Consider the following 22,744-nt stretch of genomic DNA (forward strand, 5'->3'; position numbering starts at 1 on the left):
TGGTAGACAAATGTTTGTTTGAAGCAGCTGTTTCCTGTCTGCAAAGGATGCTACTGCATTACTTTAAGCTTTCGTCTCTGTTCGACTGACTCCACAGAGCCATATTTTGCTCATGCAGCATTAAGCGTGTGGTGGATTTGCTGACCTAGAATCTGCGCACAGAAGCAGTGCTCTTTCGGACAATCATTAGAAGCCAAATGAGTTGAGCAGATGAGTTTGGACTGATCTGCAAGGGCAAGAGGGAGCCACATCCCTTTTATTTTCCTGGTTTATTTTCATGGAAACTTGCACACCCTCGGATGCAGAATTAGTGAATGACCCAGATGCAGTGTTGGGGGTAACGCATTACTAAGTGAAGTAATCAGATTACTTTATTCAAGTAACTGTTAAAGTAACACATTACTTTTTAAGTAACGTGTTACTTTGTTTTCTTATTTATTGACTGACAGCTCTCCTAACCTAATTTTGAGAGAAAATGGGAGTTATGCTGCCTTCACGTGCTCTTTGAATTTCCTAGGTAAAAATTGACATGAATGCCCTGCCATTTCGAAACAGAGCTCGTAATCACGACTTCGGAAGTGGTAATTATCAACTGAAGGCAGCATAAGTGCAGAGACGTTGTTTGCGCTGCTGTGTGAACATGATGGTTATTGTAATTCTAGACATTGGGCCTATTTTAATGATCTAAGCACATGGTTTAAAGCGCACGACGCAAGTGCACTTAAGGCGTGTCCGAATCCACTTCTGCTAGTTTAACGACGGGACAAATGCCCGGTGCATGGTCTAAAAGGGTGTCCCTAGTCTCTTAATGAGTCATGGGTGTGTTTTGGGAGTAACGTGCAATAAACCAATCAGAATGTCATCTCCCATTCCCTTTAAAAGCCAGCTGTGCTCGTGCCATGGCGGATTCGCTATTTACATGGCGGAATTTGCAAGTGGAAAAACTGAACGCTTCTCTAGCGAGGAAACGGACCTGCTCGTGCGTGAGGTTAAAGCATGTGAGCAGACCATCTACGGGAAAAGCCGGATTCCACCAAAGCATTTTGATCTTTATGCACACAATAATAATCTTATACATTGTAATCCTTTTATTTTTAATATTTGGCATGTTTGTGCGCTGCTGCACATCCGTGTGTGTGTGTGTGTAACAAGCGTGTTGTGCACCCGCCTATAGGCACATATTACTAATGCACCCTTTAAATAACAAAAAAAATAAAAAATAAAATACTGCGCCATTGACTTTAGAGCAGGTTTTTGTTGGTCAATGGCGCAGTTGTTTTCAGTTGCCTCAAAATAGCAACACGCCAACAATGCTCCTGAACACACCTTGTTTTCAGACCATCACACCCGCGGGTGAACAGATGGGCGCAAATGCATTTGCTATTTAAACAAAGTGGCGCTTGACGTGAAAATCAAAACTGCGTTGGGCTGAAGCTAGCAAAAAACAAAAAATGTCTTTGCTGCTGACCTTCGATGAACCAATTCAACCACACCAATAAGCAAAAATGACTTTAGTTAAGCATCACATTTGTGTTTAATTTTTTTCTTTATTGCTGAAGTAAGAGTGTTAAACTTTCTTTTCCTTCGTTCTATTCTGTGATCCAGAATGACAGCACTGCTGAAAGGTTTGTTTGAGCTGCGCCCTCTACTGTACAGGTGTGAATTCTATTTTCTTCACTCTGAGGCTTATTCATTTCACTTTTAGTGTGAAAGAGCCTTTACATTTGCCAAAAATAGAACTTTTTTGTAAGAAAATAAACAAACAAGCCCAGCCCAGGTGAGAAAATAATAATGCAAAAGGGACATAACACATTACTTTTCAAAAAAAGTAACACAATTAGTTACTTTTTTTCAGGAGTAACACAATATTGTAATGCATCACTTTTAAAAGTAACTTTCCCCAACACTGCCCAGATTCAGGTTATTTTGCTTGTATTGTAACTTAGAAATGGCAGATCTGGTGATTTATACAGTATTTGGGTTAGTTGACATGAAATTTCAAACAGCTTCTGCTTTGTTCACATTGGAAAATATTTTAAAAACACAGCAGAAACTGTTTGTGATTACTTGATGTACAGTATGCTTGTAGACAATAGCCATTATGTGTTGGGTCAATGGCTGTGATGGATCAGTAAGCTAAAAAACTAATGGAAAGAATTTTGTATGCTTTTTGATATGCATTTCTCTTATGGCTATACTGAAATCTATTTTGATTTCAGGTTCAAGCAAGAGCTCTGATAGTTTTTGAAAGCTGTGAACTTCACACGTCCCTGTCAGGTTATTCTCTCACTGGCTCTGCAGAGCTGCTCACTGCCGCACTGCTGCATATTTAACAGGAATGAAGAAATAAGTGTTGAATCCTGCTGAATTTGGATTATCCAATATGTTGTGAATTTAGATAGTATAAAACCACATTTTAATAGTAAATGTTTATTAAATAAAAACAGATTACATCAAAGGATTGTTTTTTTTTCTGAAAATGCTACCCTGAGAGTTGTTTCAACAGTCTGAGCTGTGTTTTACACATCAATTTTGCATGTTTGCTTTTTTCCCATAATGTACTGATATGAGGTGATATCAGAATCGGTTTAATGGATCACTCCCTAAATAAGGCGTCAAAGTGAGGCCATGCACTGATAACGTCCTGCTTTCCATTCTCACAATGTACAGTATGTTACCACATAAAAAGAAAATGAGGAGGAGTATTTATTCCGAGAAAGGGCTCCAGGGCAGGCTGGTGATGCACTTTGCTGTGACTGCATGTGGAGAAATGAATCATTCCTGCATAATTCAACAGCCTTTCATAGAATAATGTATAATAAACTCCCTCTCTTGATCATTTCCTGTGAAACACACTGGCACAAATGATGTATTTACCATTTTCTTTGACTGTACGCATATTCTATGTTAAATTTGATTTAAAAAGACCATGCATTTACCATTTAAAAGAACTGCTGAAAGTTTAGGGTTTTCAGGTGCCACTTATATGTATTTTAGAAATAGTGCAATGCCGCTAAATACAAAAGACTTGTTTAGACATTGATGTGAGCTTCTCTGACATTTGCTATGACATTCAATCCTCTATTTGAGAGGCCAGTGTAGTGTATAGAGTTACAGTCCCAGCGCTTTGTAGCAACAGTCCTTCAATGGTATCCAAAGTGTTAGGAAATGGTCCCCATTGTGAGTGTGTAACTGATAACTGTCTATCTCATTAAACTCTGCTAATGTTTCACTGATAATAAAACCACATCTAAATGAAAACATACTTTATACAGTAGCTATTTTTATAATACTTGTTTTATATGCTGTTAATGAATCAAGCTATGTCTATATTCAAATATGCCCCATCTCTGGTCTGATGAACCTGTTTCCTCATTTAAAATATAAGTTATATACTAAAAAGTAGCATTTGTGAATCATTTCTGTGCATCTGGATTTGACTGACCCCTTTGTGTAGAAGATTGTGTAAATAAATAAATAAATAATAGTTGAAAACATAACTATACTATAAACCATGAGAACAGGCTTATATCTTCCTAGCTGATGCTTATATCTAAAATGTGTGTCTCTGTCGCACAGGACTGTATTTATTTCAATAGAGCACAGAAACACAGTTCCTGCATGATGGATTGGATTGGAAATATGACCTGCTGTGGTTTCATTTACTCATAAATGCATTTCCTTTCTTTGCACAGTTTCCCAAATGGTGATCGAGGAGGTGAACGTACTACAGACCCAGCTTGAGATTGAGAAATCTTGCCGGGAAAATGCAGAGGCTCTGGCCACCAAGGTGTTTATCCAACAATACTATTCCTGTGTTTCATCAGAAAACCTTAAAAGCCCAGAGATATTCATGGCAAAGTTCTTTTACGTTGTTCCCTTAGGGGTAAAAAGAGGAAAGAAGTTCAAAATACCTTTTCAGCGCTATACTGTTTGCAAACAGAGAGCTGCGTTTAAATGAATATGTTTATAGGCACGATTTCCTCTCAATAGCAAAATAAACACAACAAAAATGGCAGAGGTGTGAAAACAGTAGTTCAGAAAGCATCTGATCATAGCGATGTGGATATGTTTGCATAAGCTCTTTAATTCGGCACTCCATTCAAGTCCCGTCACATTTATTCAGCACTTTATACAATAGACTGCCTTAAAGCAAGCAGCTTTACAGTATTAAACATGAAAAAAAAAAACAGTGTCTCTTTCAATTAGAAATACAACTTCAGCTCTCTAGTTTTTACTCATGTCTGACTCTGATGGACTGAACAGAAGAAATGAACTGGAGAAGATTTCCACCGCACCTTTTATGTATCGCCACGGACCAATGGAAATTCGAAGTTGTTTACCAGCAGGAGCTAACTTTTCTGAAAAGTTCACTTTGGCAAGCTGTTTCAAACTCCTGAAACGAACTCCAAACAAACTTTGTTTTGACCTGATTTTGTTCAAAATGACATCACACCAGTTCGTTTTTTCTATTTCGCTTGAAGTATGTCGTGGCCTTTATTGATTTTAAAATGATTCTAATTGATGAACATAAAAGGAGAAATTTTGAAGAATGTATTGGTCGTGGCTTTGAACTTGTGAATCGTTTCAGTCTGATTCATGACTGAATCATTTAGACCACTTTTGTAGAATGTGCCAAGGAGAGCTATAGCAAAAAGTTCAAACTTTTATTATAATTTATGGTCTTAAACAGGGCTTGACATTAACTTTTTCACTGTGGCTAGTGGTTTTTCAAAGTCACTAGCCACTCAGCATTTTCACTGGCCACAATTTTGACATCGATACCATGGAGAAAACTGACATATAGATATTTTAATATTATCTCATAATTTGGCAGCAGGTATATTAGGCTGCTGTCACTTTAAGAGCTGATGCACAGATCCATTATACTGTTACACATGCCTTTTTTTCCTCAATTGTTTACGTTCACTTAAAACAACTGACTGTGTTTACATGAATACTCACCAAGATCAGCATTTTGACATTATTTTGTGTGTATTTGACTGTTTAAGTGCAATAAGCAGCGACAAAGAACTCAATTTAGTACTGAGAGGCGGCTTTATGTGTGCGCACTTTGGGCGTGAGAACAAAATCTGCGGGAATGAGTAATATTATGTGCAATACGCACAATCCCACGCTGAAATTCAAGCCTTGTAACACCAACAATATTCATCTGGAACAAATTAAATGAGTTTGTGAGGGGAGGCGGGTTTGTGTGTCGACTCACTGGTATTGTGTATCTATTCAGAGGAAAATGAGTATCGGAAACGTGTATGTATCGAAAAAAATCGATATTTATGACAACACCACATTGCACTTAGTTTATTATTTCAGACGCCTTTTTAAAAGATTGAAAAATGTATATGAAGAGTTTGGTTCCAAAACGCGATAAACTCCATTTTCAAAAAATTGAGTTTCCGCCAAAATCAGTATTGTATCTGGTCGGTATTGAAAAGTCATTTATTAATTTTGCGCAAAATGCGATAACTGTCATGTTATTCTGTCATGTTTCCTCCCTTTCTTTCCAAAACCCGACAAATGCCAGTCTCTTTTTTCTGCAGAACGCGTTATATCAGCTCTCAACCAATCACAGCGCACCATTCCACCCACTGTAAACATTGAAGGCTTTTTAAAAGCCGTTTCTAATACCAATGTACTCAGCAAATGTGTTTATTTAACCGTGCGGTGGCGCCAGATACTCTTTAATCGGTAATGACAAATAATTCATAACATTAATAAAATGACCATTTTGGGAGCGACGGCTGAATGTATTTTTAGTAAAATGCCTGAATATAAGATAAATATTGGCAGAGTTTAGACTCTGTCATATATGTGAATCAACTTACTTTGTTGTGTATTTTCAATGTGAAAAATAACTTTTATTAATTGCATTTTGAAAAAAAAAAGTGTCATGGATTTATTGCATTTTGGGAAAAAATAATACGTTTTTATAATAAACTTTTTAAAATCAAAATGTAGATTTGAATTTTTAATGTTTTTTATATCCAAAAGATGCTATGTGAAAGTTTGAAACAGAAAATAGGGGTTTTCATCTTGCCACTTTCTTGGTAAAGAAAACACATTTTTACTCAAATTAATCAAAATGGAGTTATTGCGTTTTGGAACCAAACTCTTCATATGTTAAATATAAAATTCACCCCACCAAAGTCACTAGTAGGAGTGACTGTGTTACACGCCGCTGCTGAAATCCACCCGCATTTGGCAGGTTGGTTGGCCGGTGTTAATGTCAAGCCCTGGTCTTAAATAATTTTGTTTTGATCACTTTTAGTTGAACTGTGAGAACAGGAAGCTGAAGTATTTGAGCCTGTCATCACGGCCGTGTCTGGATGAGCTGCTCCCCAGTATTTCTGACTGCATTTCCCTAGAAGAGGAGACCGAACAACAAGATCCCAGCTCTGACCCCTTTTCTCAGTATAAGCAGCAGGTCAAAGGTAAAGACCAGTGTATTAAAATGGGGTGCAGTTGTACAAATAAAAAATAAGCTTGTGCACAATTTCCTTCGCAAAGGAATCTGTCAATAGTATGTCCGTTCCAAATTCTCATTTTTCCACAGATCTCCAAGAAACTGTGAGTTCTTTGCTGGAGGAGAAGAAGCAGTTGGCTTGTCAGCTTCAAGAGCAGCAGAGGCGGATAGAGGAGCTGACAGCACTTGTGAGTAGCAAAGCAGCTCTTTTGAAGACCGAGCTCAGTTAGGCTTGGATGGGGGCTCGGTCTGCAAAGTGTCTTCCAGTATTTTAACCTGTTCATTAATAATAAATGATCTTGAAATGAAGCCTTAGCGACCTGCGGTATTGCTGATCCTAAAAGGATATCAGAGTAACAATGTCTAATTGAGTTTCTTTGCTGATAGATTTTTAAATATGAGCCTTATGCTAATTTACAGACTGAAAAGGAGCAGGCTGAGATGAAGGAATTTTATAAAACCATTGAGCAGCAAAGCAAGACCATTAAGAGGTTCAACAGAGGTGAGTGTGGACGTTATGAGCTTCTTCATTTCCTCACTTGTATTCAAATGCATGAGCATGACATCATCATCTCAGATGGCCTGCAGTGCATCTGTGCATGTGCCTTCCAAGAAGATTAATGTTCCCCACCAGCCCACTCACTACCGGCCGCCCGTCAAAGTCCTTGATCAAATTATCTGTAAAAGATTCACCACAGGAAGTCTCTGTGTTCCAGCTGGGGGTGATGCACTTTGCTTTGACGTCCTCCCAGCTCCCTCTTTGCTCATTTGTGTTGTTAAGCTGACTGGAATATTGGAAACAGCAGTGCTCAGGTCATCTGTGACACTGACTTATGCAGCGGGTTTAAAATGTTTGTTTATTTTCAAACAAAGTTTTGCCTATGAAATCTGATGGAAGGAGCTACATTGTAAAATTGCTGATATATGCACACGTGATTGAATATCGGTCGAATAATGTATTAATGTGCCACTGTTCATTAGGGCTGGGAACGGAGAATCGGTTCTTATTTTGAACCAGTTCCTTGTCTTATATGCCATGACAGTAAAGAGACAATACTACCAAAATATGTTTTCACAAGTAAATTACTATTATGATCTGGTTCTTTTGAATAAAAATGCCTAAAATGCTTAAAAACCTCAAAAAAAGTTTCTACTGATCAAAAGCTTGGGGTCGGTATGTTTTTAAAGAAGTCTATAATGCTCACCAAAGAGGCCATTTATATACAGTAGAGCTGCACGATTCTGGATAAATTGAGAGTTCACGATTCTGAAAAGACTGGGAACAAAATAACATGTCATTTACTTGAGGTTGTGATAAAATGTTAATTGCTGCAGTCCATTTAAAATGTTTAATTAATTTGAATGAATGAATGAATTAAAAAAAAAATTGGTTTGAATGAATGATTCAATGACTCACTTATAAATACTTCACTTGTTTCATTACTGGATGAATCAGCGTTTTAAACGAATCTCTCGAATCAGTGATTCAGTGACATACATTTTTATGTATGCTGGCATAACGATGTAGTTGATAAAATCATAATTCGAACCGCAAAGTTAATTTTTTAAAAGGATTTGCTCTATTTTGATCGCTTCCGTAGACATTAATCATGCAGCTCTAATATACAGTACAAAATACAGTAAAAACATATGTGACCTTGGACCACAAAACCAGTCGCACGGGTATATTTGTAGCAATTGCCAACAATACATTGTATGGCTCAAAATTATTTATTTTTATTTTATGGCAAAAATCATTAGGATATTAAGTAAAGATCATGTTCCATGAAGATATTTTGTAAATTTCCTACTGTAAATATATCAAAAATGTATTTTTGTGAGTGGATATACATTGCTAAAGACAACTTTAAAGGAAATTTTCTCAATATTTAGATATTTTTTTTTTGCACCCTCAGATTCCCGATTTTCAAATAGTTGTATTTTGTCATATCCTAACAAACCGTACATCAATGGAAAGATTATTTATTCAGCTTTCAGATGATGTATAAATCTCAATTTATATTTAGGGTTATTATTATGTAAAATAACTCTTTTAATGTATTTTAAAATGTAATTTATTCCTGTGATGACAAAGCTGAACAGCAGCTCCAGTTTAAATTGGTGCTCAAGAAACATTTCTTTTATTATCAATGTTGAAAATATTAATATTATAGCTTAATATGTTTTTGTGGAAACTGGGATACATTTTTTCAGGATTCTTTGATGAATAGAAAGTTCAAAAAGCAGCATATATTTGAAGTACAAATCTTTATGTACCTTTTGATAATTATTTGATCAATCTTACTGACTTCAAACATTTGAACATTAGTGTATATTGTCATAAAGCAATACTTTTTATTTACTGTATTTGTTAAGCATATAGTTAGAACCAGTCAACCAGTAACTAAAAGAATAATTTTCTTGCGATTCCCATCCGTACTGTCCATCGAATAATCTATGCCTGTAATACTGTGTCTACTATGATATTTATTTGCTTTATAGCCGAAACAGGGATTTTTTGCCAAGCCTATTGCTTTATTATCATCTCTTTAGTGTCTATGATGGCCACTCAGGAGTATGAAAACATGAAGGAGCAGCTGGACCTGGAGCAGAGCCTCAGGCAGAAAGCAGAGACCTATGCACATGAGGTAAGAGACAAAACACATCTGAATTCACTTCATCAGTACACGGGTGACAGGCCAACTTCTGTCCCTGGTGTGACAAACTGTGACCTGGTGACCTCAAAATCCAACCAAAAGACAAGATAAATGTATTCATTGACTGTAGAGTTTGAATTATCCATGGTTGCCTCCATCTGAAATTGTCATTTCCTCGTGTTCATTTTCTCCTGTAGATGATGGTGAAGCAAAAAGAAGCAAACAGACAGAGCATGATTCTGCTGCAACAGGCAGATCCCAGCATTCAACTGCTTAAAGCTTTAGAAGATGTGGCCAATGTGACTAAAACATTAGAAGAAGAGAGAATACAGCACCAAGACAAGGTAGGAAACCCCAGAGTCTATTAAACACATTTGAATCTGATTTTTAAATATGCAAAACTGGTGTATATGTCTTCAGTTTAATTAGCTCATTTCAGGAAAAAAAAGTGAAATTGTACCCATATTGCCATGAACACAATGGTTAATCATGGATTGTATGACAGGATTAGACAATGGAATTAAATCTTAAACCTTTTCAGTTTTTTAAACCAGTCTGTTAGGGCTTTTCATAGACATAAATCCTTTCATAAATATTAATCCTCTAATTTAGAACTTTGTAAACGGTTTTGACTGTGTTCTTAATCACTAGCCACACACAATCCAGTTTAAGCAGGCACTAAATGGGATGAAATAGTGCTGTGCATTTATCTAACTTACTTGAAGTTAATCATTAAAGTGGTCGTGAACTGTGTTGTTTTATTGTTTTATAATGTTTCCTGGGGTGCATTTATAATGTTAGTATGCTTTTTACATCAAAAATGGTCATAATTTAGAAATAAAAGGCTTTTTCCTACCCTTATTTTAGCCGTCTGATTTGAACGCTCTGTTTTAAGGGGCGTGTCTGCTGTGAGACTTCAGTGTAAACGCCCACTGCTGTGATTGGCTAACATCTTTGCATATGAAATAGCTAAGTATTATTCTCTCGAAAACGTTTAGCACATTTTTACTATTACAGCTCTCAAGGTTTACTAATCATGAAAAGTGTTGATTATATTTAGATCTATGGCATTGTATTTAGATTTTGGCATGAAAGGTTGCAGTGATGAACATTGTAGCCAATCACAGACATGTTGTTGAGCGCATGAAAGCAGTGATCTCATCATTGCAACTCAATTTCTGCCCACTAATGAATGCTTTCATCATAACTAAGGCAAACTCGATGTGGGAGTTTTGGTGCAAGTCACTGATAAACTCTCGCTGTTGGATTAACAGCTCCAGCGATGGTAAAGGGAGCGTTCTTTGATCGCTTTCTATATATAATTTAATCACAGTTTAAATAACAGATTATTTTCATCCTACTAAGAGAAACAAGGTGAAGTTGAGCATTTAGTCACTGGTTTGATTTACTGACACATAGACAAATAATATCTGACTGTACATGAATCATTAATATCAGATCAGGTATTAGAATTAACACAGTTACTGACATGTTGTTGCATTACTGTCAAGTACATATTGTAAAAGTATGTTTGCAAAGCCTGTGCTGAAATGTGATTAATTTACCAAAGAATCCAGAGTGAAATGTACTGAATACAAATAAATAAAGTACAACTGAGACATTCACATTGTTGAAAATAAATAACCATATTCCTATCATTAGGATCCTTTGAAAGGAAATGTTATTTTTAGTCCTGTATCGCTCTTCTCTCCTTCATCTCACTAACATGCCAGTGGGCGGGGCAAACGTTGCAATGATGAAGTAGGCGTTGATTTCTTTTGCAGAGGCAGCGTTTCACCTATAGATAGACACATTCCAGGATCAGTTGTTCGCTGGGTCTGGTGTCAATAAAAGCTTTTATTGGACTAACAAGGAATTTTCAGTTCTGAAACTTACAGGATATTCTTATAATACGATGACGTCTTATATATCAAAAGCTCAAGGAAAAGTTGATTTCTCAATTCATGACCCCTTTAAAAAGTGTTCTAATAAATTAATAACCCTCAGTAAATGTAATCTTTAGAAAATCTCAATCACATTATAATGTTGAGATGCCTTAATTCACTTGTTGAATTATAATGATTTATTATAGTTTTTAGTGTTTTATTTCCCATTTAATTAGACAAAATAGTATTGACTATTTCAGTAGTATTGTAACATCAGCAGCACATATCCAGGCATGCAGTGAAGTTGGCATTTCAAACAGCTGATTCAGGTGTCGGGTATGATGCTGTACATTCCCAGTAGACTAGAGTATGCAAGATCATAGAGGGCATTCATTCATTCTTCAGTTCCCCCACAATGCCTTGTGGATAATACGTTGTTTTCATCTGGCTCTCTTGTGGCTATTCTGTTCTACAGTACATTTGCATCATCAGCAGTAACATAGTTTTCAAACCACATTAAATGACAAATGTATGTGAGTGGATGGCTGTCAACACAACCACAACCATATTAAACCAATAAAAATCTCAGAGCACCAGAGGAGACATCCGGAGGCTTGACAGATAATTTGGGGATTCATTCAGCAGATTTTTGTCATATAAGAAGTGGCAGCGAATAAAGAAGATATTTTTTACACATGATAGCTACCGACTGGATGAGCAAAGAATCAGATGTACTGTTGGTAATATTCTGTTCATACAGGCAGTGACAAAAGTGCAGTTACAGCATCACTAATACTAGCAAATAGGATTTAGAGTTTGTAAATCAGTAGCACTGTTGTGTCATCAGTCAATATACAGTCTGACCCACAATTCAAATCCAAAGAGCATGGATCCTAACTTCAGACGTCACGTAATCAATAGGCTATGTTAGCAAAACCTTGTTTACAAGTCAGCCTGTAAATATGAACTAATTCTGTACCAAAGTCAAGGACATTTTTTTTGCACCGGTTTGGGTTCCATTTTAGTTTATTGTACCAATTAAATCTAAAAGAATTATTCTATATGAACAAATAATTTAAATAACACCATTTATGGGCATTTAACTCAATTTTGAATATTGGAGCATTCAAGTCCTCCTGGGAATTTCATATTTACGAGTTGGGAAGTCGTAATTATGACATTAGCTGCATTAAAATAACTTGGGTCGGAGCAACTCAACTAACAAAAAAATGGGTTATACTTTATTTTAAGGTCACGTAGTTACATTTTAATTACTCAAATAAGTACTGAGTAATATTAATTAACTACGTGTACTTACTGTAGAGTTACGGTTAGAGTTAGGGTTTGGTTTAGGGTTAGTTACTTGTCATTAACTAACAGATTAGCTCAAGAACAGTGCGTAGAGAGCTTCATGGAATGGGTTTCCATGGTCGAGCAGCTGCATCCAAGCCTTACATCACCTAGTGCAATGCAAAGCGTCTGATGCAGTGGTGTGAAGCACACCGCCACTGGACTCTAGAGCAGTGGAGATGTGTTATCTGGAGTGACCAATCACGCTTCTCTGTCTGGCAATCCAATGGACGAGTCTGGGTTTGGCGGTTGCCAGGAGAACGGTACTTGCCTGACTGCATTGTGCCAAGTGTAAAGTTTGGTGGAGGGGGGATTATGGTGTGGGGGTGTTTTTCAGGGGTTGGGCTTTAACCCTTAGTTCCAGTGAAAGGAACTCTTAATGCTTCAGCATACCAAGACATTTTGGACAATTTCATGCTCCCAACTTTGTCGGAACAGTTTGGGGAAGTCCCCTTCCTGTTCCAACATGACTGCGCACCAGTGCACAAAGCAAGGTCCATACAGACATGGATGAGCGAGTTTGGTGTGGAGGAACTTGACTGTTCTGACCTCAACCCGATAGAACACCTTTGGGATGAATTAGAGCGGAGACTGTGAGCCAGGCCTTCTCGCCAACATCACTGCCTGACCTCACAAATGCACTTCTAGAAGAATGGTCAAAAATTCCCATAAACGCACTCCTAAACCTTGTGGAAAGCCTTCCCAGAAGAGTTGAGGCTGTTATAGCTGCAAAGGGTGGGCCAACTCCATATTAAACCCTACGGATTAAGAATGGGATGACATTAAAGTTCATGTGCACGTAAAGGCAGGCGTCCCAAAACTATATAGTGTATATTCTATGGTAATTATACAATACTATGTTGTTCTGCACATACAACTTGATTTTATTGTAAATAAAAAAAAATGTATTTCATTGATTTTAGTAAATTTACCATTAACACAGATGCTGCATCCATTGCTGCATCCGACATGTTTTATCACTGACACACCCCCAACTCAGAGACTTAAATAACATCTGTGCATTCAACTTATAAATACAATCTTTTCAACATGACTTGAACGTACCATATGTCCCATTTGTTTGCAGGTAAAGGCTCTAGAGGCTGAACTGGAAGAATGTGCTTTGCGTAAGCAGCTAGTTCAACTGCAAAGGCAACTAGAGATATTAGATGAAGAAAAGAAAGAGACAGAGGGACGACTGCAGGAGGAAGAGAAGAAAAACACTATTTTGGAAAAGAAAGGTAAAATTAAGGCCATTTGAAGGCCATTTACTATAACAGCATACAGGCAGAAGCATAACATCCCATCATCCTTTTGTCATTTGTCACAGTTAAAGAGCTGCAGGAGGCGAGTAGGAGCTGTGATTCAGCATCAGGCCCTTCCCCTGGGACCGCTCCTCCCCCGGCCCCTCCTCCTCAACCACCTCCACCTCCCCCACCCCCTCCTCCTCCACCTCCCCCACCTCCTCCCTCTCGCTGCAACCCCCTCAGGTAACGCCCCACTTTACTGCACTGAAGCCAAACTGTCATATACCATCATTAAGAACAACCGTGAACATCTAATTACATCTCTTTGTTTACGACAGCTCTCTCATTGCGATTATGAGGAAATCTTCCAAGGGAGGTAAAGCAACCCCCAAACTAGAGCAAGCCCCAGGTGATTGTCCCATTTTCCCTATAGTCAGAACGGTGTATTTTTATTCCGTCGCCCTATTATTGGTACCCTGACAAACACAATCCCTCTCAATGCAGCAACTGAAGCTGTGGATGATGTCAAAGTGAAAGCCGTCAATGAAATGATGGAGAGAATTAAACACGGAGTGGTCCTCAGGCCTGTGAAGAGTCAGGACACTAAGGTGAGTTTTTAAACCCAGAGGGACTAAGGTTGGACAAAATTCGAAATTTAATTGGATCGCTTTATGAGCCCCACAGGATGTTGAATTGTAATGACAGGCAAAGGAATATATTCTATTGCAATTTAAATAAATTCAACACAGTCACATAGCAGAGCAATTTCATTCACCCAAACCAACAAAATTGGCAAAAACAAATAAATTTATGTTTAAAGTTTCCATTTGGTAGACCTGCTTCATATTCTATTTTGCTCTATTTAAGACGTTAAGTTAAGACGTTAATATTTTAATATATTATATAAGTTAAGACGTTAATATTTTAATATATTATAATGTATTCCTGAATTTTCAGCATCATTACTCCAGTCTTCAGTGTCACATGATCCTTCAGAAATCATTCGAATATGCTGATTTGCTGCTCAAGAAATTATTGCTGCTCATTATTATCAATGTTGAAAACAGTTGTGCTGCTTAATATTTTTGTGGAATCCATGATATTTTTCTTTTTTCAGGATTCTTTGATAAAAAGAACAGCATTTATTTGAAATAGAAATATTTTGCAACATTATAAATGCCCTTTTGATCAAATATTTTATCAATGTATTATTGTTCTTGTTTTTCATCCTTTTTATTCATTCCAATTGAATAAATTTAATAAATTCAAATAACAACGGTACATCTTAATTGCAACTCAAATCAGAAACTAAATCTGAATTTATTCATTCAGTTGTAAATGGTGCTACACAGTGTCTTATATTGGTTATGAATATATTGTGTGTACTGATGTATTGTCTGTTGTGTTTCTCTACCCGGTACCATCATCTGCAGAGATTTGGCACAAAGGTATGTTCAAATCACACATATTGTTTACAGTGTTTAACAACAATCATCACACCAGATCACTGTTCCACATGCACCAGTGTCAAACAGTTCAGACTGCTCCATTACAATCAAAGCAAACCCTGTGTTTTACAACTCAATACCATTTGTCAATACAAAGATCCTGCAGAAATGGTTCATAGCATTTGATCATCCTCCCTGAGGACGGGTCGGGTCATTAAAGCATTTTGCATGTAGGCTGAGAGGGGATCCATCTTGTTTAAAGTTATTGATGGGTAAAGCCATCCAGATCATCCTGAGGCTCAGAGGAGCTGTATAACTTCAGATCAATAGCTGTAGTCCTGACTTTAGAGATCGCCTGCTTCTCGTTATGCTGCACAGGCAGATTGTCTTTTGTTTGTGACTTTTGGACATTACTCTTCGAAAACCTATGAAGAAACTTAAAAACAACACATGCTATATCACCAGTGTTATTTTAGTATTACTTAAAAATAAAACAAAATGAAAACAAAAATGATGCCTTGTCAGCTAACTGAAATAAGAACCATTTAATTGTTAATTGTTAACAGTTTAATTGTTTATACTTTTAGTTTAAATAAGTTAATTAAGAATGATATGTTTTTCTGTCATTTTTATTAGTTTTCTTTGAATATTAAATAATTTTACAACTTAAACATGTTTATTTCAGTTAGCTACGGAAGAGGATTAGGGCCAAAATGTTGAGAATAAAGTCGTTAAATTACGAGAAAAAAGTCGAGATAAAATGTTGAGAATAAAGTCATTAAATTTTGAGAAAAAAGTCGTTAAATTATGAGAACAAATTCGTTAAATTATGAGAAAAATGTCGTTAAATTTTGAGAAAAAAGTCGTTAAATTATGAGAAAAATGTCGTTAAATTTTGAGAAAAAAGTTGTTAAATTATGAGAGCAAATTCGTAATTTAACAAATTTGTTCTCGTAATTTAACAACTTTTTTTCTCATAATTTAATGACTTTATTCTCAACATTTTATCTCGACTTTTTTCTCGAAATTTAACGCCATTTTTCTCATAATTTAACGAATTTGTTCTCGTAATTTAACAACTTTTTTTTCGTAATTTAACGAGTTTATTCTCAACATTTTATCTCGACTTTTATCTCGAAATTTAACATGTTTTTTTCTCGTAATTTAACAAGTTTATTCTCAGCATTTTATCTCAACTTTTTTTCTTGAAATTTAACAACTTTAATTTCAAGATGGTTTTATTTTTTTATTATTGCTTGGCCCTAATCCTCTTCCGTAGTTAGCTGACAAGGCATCATTTTTGTTTTATTACAAATTAAAAACAAAATTAAAAATTTAGTTTTTCATCTAATATTTATCTCAGCTTTATTTCAATTACCAAAAATGATTTTTAATAGTTTTGAGTAATATTATAACAGTGATATAATATGGTGTAATGTTATTTGTGAAATATTTTGTGATTTGATCATATAATGTAACTTTGCTTTGTTCCTGATCCACAGCAGCCGATCCCAGCAGCAGCAGCAGCAGCAGCAGCAGCGGCAGCAGCAGCAGTTGTTGAGGAAAAGCACCAGGAAAGTGCAATGGAAGAGCTGAAAGGCATTCTGGTAGGCTTTCTGATTAACCTCTGCTTGCCATTCAGTCACCTGATGTTAATACCCCCTTGTTATGGTCATCTGCTGATCCACAGATGACAGAAATCCATCCCATTATCTGTTTGTTTACAAAAAAAAATGTTTTATGACGATGATCATAGTGTTCAGTAGTGGTTGTACAAATAAATGGATAATATACTGAAGTATTCTTTGCTTAGCATTGATGAATACTGTTCATCAAATTCTGTTCTCTCTCTGAACCTATAGGATACAGTGAAGAAGAGTCCCAGTCGTGGGTTTCAGGAAGTAGTTCATGCTAAAAAGGACAGTGAACTGGAAGTAATTCTGAGGAGGAGACGCAAACAGGCCTGTGATCCCGACACAGAAGGCAAGAGGATAGACACTTGATCTTCAAGAACCCATGAAACAGCATGTACTTGCTATTGAAACAGGAAGTGTAACATTTTATCAAAGGGCTTGTAGGTTCTTCCCAAGAATGTTCTGCTAATGTTCCATTATTTTAGAATGTTCTCTGTATAGTTTTTTAAATTTTAAACATTTCTTGCTAATGCGAAGAACACTAAGCAAACTTTTGCAACTTTTCAAAGTTCTCTAAACATTCTGAAACAAGTAGTAACGTTTAAAAAATGTTACACAAACATCCAGTTTAAAAAGCATTCCATGAATGATATTGTCACAAACTGCTACAAAAAGATACAAATGCATTATTTATTGAGAGTAATCCAGAATCGTAAATCCAAAAAAACAAAAGGGTCAAACACAGGGAAAACAATCCAAGCATAAAACACAGTCCAAGAAGCATCGGCAAAACAGAGAAAATATGCTTTTTGTAGTGATGGGACGGCTGATACCGGGGCTTCGATGCTCCGACACAGTTTTCAAAGCACAACTGTATCACACACTGTACTGATGCTTGTATCGAAATGACAATACCACGTGATTGATGACGTTTGAAGCTTCGAACATCATGCAGTATCGGAAAGTCGAGACCACTGGTTTGAAAAAATTGGCGCTTCAGCTGATGCATAAAAGGAAAATGCATTTATGTTTTATTGCTGGGGTCTCAGAGACCCCGAACAGAAGATAAGGGTTAAACAGCTCACCCAAAATATTTTTTCAACTACTCACATCAATTATGATCACATAATTGTATATTTTATATTATTGATCAATATGTGAATCCGTTGACCAGGTTACACATGACACGAGTGGTGGTCTCATTGTCACAAATTAATTTAGATGAGATTACATCAGATTTGATAGAACTGATTCAAGACAAGAGTGATTCTGTCATGGACTTCCGAAGCTTTGGTCACATGCTTTTTCAAACCGTATCTGCTCTGTGATGATTTAGATATGGTGGAGAAAACAAGTCTGACCACCAGATGTCGCTAATGCGCACTGTGTTAAAAGCTTCGAGTAATAAACCGTTTTTCGGCATAATTTGATGAAAGCCTCAAATGCTTCAGAAAGCCTCGGTTTCCCATCACTAGCTTTTTGGCAGTGTTCCCCCTGATAAAATACGCTATTCCATAGACTAAATATCACGTTGGTCTTGGACATGAAAACCAACCCACAGCAACAACGTTAAATTAACCCAATTCTGTGGGACAACCACAGACTTGGCAACACTGCACAGGGTAAAAATAGGCAAACATAAACGAGCTAATGACAAACAGGTGGAAGTAATCAGCACATGAGTCCAGGCAAAGGTTTATGGGAAATGTAGTTCCTTAAAATGGTAGCAATGGACTAGGGAGGAGTGGATATCATGGGCACTCCAGCTGGCGGATGTGACAGATATATAAATAATGTTTTTGTGCTAATGTTTAGAGAAAATGATTAAAGACCAGATAACTTTGAACAAACATCATACTTGATGACTTTAAGTTGTGGTGATGATGATGTTTATGAATAATATGTTTCAAGTATAAGTACAATGAGTCTTCTTGTTGGTACTGTAAACTTTTTATATTTATTGTTGACCTAAAGAATCACGTTTGGATTTAAGATTATTGAAAATACTCTGAGCATGCAGCATAACTTGAGCGAATAATGACGGTCCTTCATCTGTTGCTCTGTAGATGATGGGCAGCTGAGTAAAGTCTCCTCATCAAACAGCCTGAATGGGCGACACAGTTCTGACTCTGGCAAAGACACAGAAGGGCTGGGCAGCAGCTCTCTGTCAGGCAGTGAGCGCGGATCAAGAACCAGCTCAGACTCGGGCCGAGAGCCAGCCATGGCTCGACAGAGCTCAGATTCTGGCATGGAGTTCAAAGGAGGCGCTCAGACAGACAGTGTCTGCAGATCTCTCTCTGAGAAAGAGCCCACTGAGACGGTCACCAACGGTTGCTGTTCAGGGTAAGGTCATGCTCACACAACTTGTTTGTTCAGCATTAAACCACAATAAATCGATTAAGATTGGGTTTTGTTCTCTATTTTGCTAAATGTTAAAGTGCCCCTATTATACTATTTTAAAGATTCATATATTTTGTTTTGGAGGGCTCCTACAATACATGCATTCAAGGTCTTTATTTCTTCAGTTGAAAAGAAATTAAGGTTTTTGAGGAAAACAATCCAGGATTTTTCTCCATATAGTGGACTTCACTGAGGTTCAGCGGGTTGAAGGTCCAAATGTCAGTTTCAGTGCAGCTTCAAAGAGCTCTACATGATCCCAGACGAGGAATAAGAGTCTTATCTACAGAAACGATATGTCATTTTCTAAAAAAGAATCGTGATCGTGGACCCTTATTCCACGTCTGGGATCGCGGAATAAGGGTCCAGGATCACGGTACTTCCACCTACATCACACCTACGTGTGATGTAGGTGGAAGTACCGCGGTAGGGCGAAAAACTCCATCTCATTTTTTCCTCCAACTTCAAAATCGTTGTTTTAGATATCAGACGATATCTGTTCTAAATAAGACTCGTATTCCTCGTCTGGGATCATGTAGAGCTCTTTGAAGCTGCACTGACATTTGGACCTTCAACCCGTTGAACCCCAGTGAAGTCCACTATATGGAGAAAAATCCTGGAATGTTTTCCTCAAGAACCTTAATTTCTTTTTGACTGTAGAAAGAAAGACATAAAAATCTTAGATGACATGAGGGTGAGAAAATTATCAAGAAATTTTCATTTAGAAGTGAACTAATCCTTCATTAGGGGCACTTTAATATGGCATCTGTATATGGTTACACGGTTGCACTTTATTTTACAGTACGTGTACCTACAGTGTACTTACCTAAGAAAATACTGGGTAATATAAGGTAACTTCATGGGTTAAGGTTAAGTTTAGGGGTAGTTTCAGGGTTAGTACCTAGTTATAACCCAGTTATTATAATTACTGTAATAAGTACATCGTATGTACAGGACTGTAAAATAAAGTGCAACAAATATTATATTCTGTGTTTAATTTTGTTGTCATTTTTGCATGTACTTTTATAATCAGTGAAGTGAAGGACGGAGATCCAGAGAAGTGGACGGGGCCCAACGGGATTGGCCATACGGATGCAAGTGACGACCTGCAAACCATCAGCTCCTCTGCACAAAGCCCCAATGCAGCAAACGGTAGCACAGATGCCGAATGTTAACGGCAAGTGGCGCTGCAAGGACAGCTGCATTATTTGCACAAAACCATGCTTTCAAAATTAGTTTATTCCAAATTTAAAATCAGCTGTTCATATTTTAAATTACTGTAGAAAGGTCATTTCATCATTTGCAGCTTGATTACAATTACAGATTGAATAAAAAAAAGAACATCTTACCAGACACATTTTTTGTTCCTTTCACTGATAATGTACTGTATTTGCCTTTACCAATAAACACAGGGTGTTTAGACGTTAGGAACATCTGTCATACACTTCAGATTCATTCTGCACAATAGTTGCTATTAGATTCATCTTAGATTCATGGATTCAACATCTGAGTCGCATTTCCATAAGAATGCAAGCAAGGAAACTTTAATGATGAAGTGTGTAAATTCTGTGCCACTAGCAGAAGAATTTAAGTCTGTTTGAGAGACCTGAATAAGGAAGTCTGTAATACCTGAAGGATCCTTTAGCATTCCCATTCATCTCAATTCACGGTGACGGTGAAGGACCCCATGGATATACGTGATTTATGATCTGCCATCGTTGCAGCCAGTGTCCTCATTCATCCCCAATGTTGTTCCAAAACCGTATGGCTTTCTTTCCTCTGCGAAACACAAAAAGATATTTTGAGAAACGTCTCAGGCTGCATCTGAAATCGCATACTTCCCTACTATATACACTGTAAATGTGACGGACGTAGGCCGGTAAGAGCTGTGCGTGTAAACCTTACTCCCCTTGTTAGAGCGCCCGACTCCCATGTGGATGGACCGGGGTTCGAGTCCTGCTTAGAGTGGGTGGTTTCGAACAGGAGGATTTACATTGGTGCCGTGACCCGGATGGGAGTGAGATTTAGGGGGGTGAGTGTGATGGACGTAGGCCGGTAAGAGCTGTGCATGTAAACCTTACTCCCCTTGTTAGAGCGCCCGACTCCCATGTGGATGGACCAGGGTTCGAGTCCTGCTTAGAGTGGGTGGTTTCGAACAGGAGGGGTTACATTGGTGCCGTGACCCGGATGGGAGTGAGATTTAGGGGGGTGAGTGTGATGGACGTAGGCCGGTAAGAGCTGTGCATGTAAACCTTACTCCCCTTGTTAGAGCACCCGACTCCCATGTGGATGGACCAGGGTTCGAGTCCTGCTTAGAGTGGGTGGTTTCGAACAGGAGGGGTTACATTGGTGCCGTGACCCGGATGGGAGTGAGATTTAGGGGGGTGAGTGTGATGGACGTAGGCCGGTAAGAGCTGTGCGTGTAAACCTTACTCCCCTTGTTAGACCGCCCGACTCCCATGTGGATGGACCGGGGTTCGAGTCCCACTTAGAGTGGGTGGTTTCGAACAGGAGGGGTTACATTGGTGCCGTGACCCGGATGGGAGTGAGATTTAGGGGGGTGAGTGTGATGGACGTAGGCCGGTAAGAGCTGTGCGTGTAAACCTTACTCCCCTTGTTAGAGCGCCCGACTCCCATGTGGATGGAACGGGGTTCGAGTCCCGCTTAGAGTGGGTGGTTTCGAACAGGAGGGGTTACATTGGTGCCGTGACCCGGATTGGAGTGAGATTTAGGGGGTGAGTGTGATGGACGTAGGCCGGTAAGAGCTGTGCGTGTAAACCTTACTCCCCTTGTTAGAGCGCCCGACTCCCATGTGGATGGAACGGGGTTCGAGTCCCGCTTAGAGTGGGTGGTTTCGAACAGGAGGGGTTACATTGGTGCCGTGACCCGGATTGGAGTGAGATTTAGGGGGGTGAGTGTGATGGATGTAGGCCGGTAAGAGCTGTGCGTGTAAACCTTACTCCCCTTGTTAGAGCACCCGACTCCCATGTGGATGGACCGGGGTTCGAGTCCCGCTTAGAGTGGGTGGTTTCGAACAGGAGGGGTTACATTGGTGCAGTGACCCGGATGGGAGTGAGATTTAGGGGGGTGAGTGTGACGGACGTAGATCGGTAAGAGCTGTGCATGTAAACTTTACTCACCTGATCTCAAGAGGCGCTCTAGAGACTGCGGTCTTTAGCCTCCTTGTTAGAGCGCCCGACTCCCATGCCGGCGGACCTGGGTTCGAGTCCCTCTTAGAGCGGGCATTTCAAGCAGGAAGGGTTACATAAACACAAATAATTTGGGCTAACTCAAAAAAATTGAGGTAATTAGTTACATCCAATTTTAAGTAAGCAGAACTATCAAGTTTTGAGTTTGTAGTACTCACGCATGTTAATTGCTCCTAACTTGAAGTACTGAGTTAGCTAACTCATACATTTTGATAGCAATTAACATATAAGATTTATGAATTAACTTTTTTATTTTGAGTTCTTGCAAATCAAATTAGTTATTTACTTCACTGTAAAACCTAATAAGTTGTCAGAACTCAAAAAATTTGAATGAGAATTTTTTTAATTTAAGAAAGATTTTAATTCTGTACTCATACATTTCTATTGTTCTTAACTTGAAATATTTGAATACACTAATTTATACATTTAACT

The 22,744-nt window shown here is 38.0% G+C and overlaps 1 protein-coding gene across 2 annotated transcripts in view; it reads left to right on the top strand.

Annotated features, from left to right (window-relative positions):
* The window catches only part of shtn3 (shootin 3), a 28,928-nt gene extending 6,437 nt beyond the window's left edge, over positions 1-22,491 (top strand). Inside the window, exons 4-18 of one of the 2 annotated variants that reach the window (XM_048176987.1) lie at positions 3,696-3,790; positions 6,290-6,452; positions 6,575-6,672; positions 6,905-6,986; positions 9,038-9,132; positions 9,339-9,485; positions 13,465-13,618; positions 13,708-13,867; positions 13,963-14,033; positions 14,129-14,232; positions 15,049-15,072; positions 16,575-16,679; positions 16,935-17,055; positions 18,773-19,049; positions 20,137-22,491. In XM_048176987.1, coding sequence (XP_048032944.1) covers positions 3,696-3,790; positions 6,290-6,452; positions 6,575-6,672; positions 6,905-6,986; positions 9,038-9,132; positions 9,339-9,485; positions 13,465-13,618; positions 13,708-13,867; positions 13,963-14,033; positions 14,129-14,232; positions 15,049-15,072; positions 16,575-16,679; positions 16,935-17,055; positions 18,773-19,049; positions 20,137-20,278 — 1,838 coding nt within the window. In that variant the 3' untranslated portion in view covers positions 20,279-22,491. The remainder of the gene's footprint in view (positions 1-3,695; positions 3,791-6,289; positions 6,453-6,574; positions 6,673-6,904; positions 6,987-9,037; positions 9,133-9,338; positions 9,486-13,464; positions 13,619-13,707; positions 13,868-13,962; positions 14,034-14,128; positions 14,233-15,048; positions 15,073-16,574; positions 16,680-16,934; positions 17,056-18,772; positions 19,050-20,136) is intronic. The other variant, XM_048176989.1, reaches the window with a different exon arrangement.
* Positions 22,492-22,744: the final 253 nt, after the last annotated feature.

The sequence above is a fragment of the Megalobrama amblycephala genome, linkage group LG23 (genome assembly GCF_018812025.1).
Source record: "Megalobrama amblycephala isolate DHTTF-2021 linkage group LG23, ASM1881202v1, whole genome shotgun sequence".
Classification (NCBI taxonomy): domain Eukaryota; kingdom Metazoa; phylum Chordata; class Actinopteri; order Cypriniformes; family Xenocyprididae; genus Megalobrama; species Megalobrama amblycephala.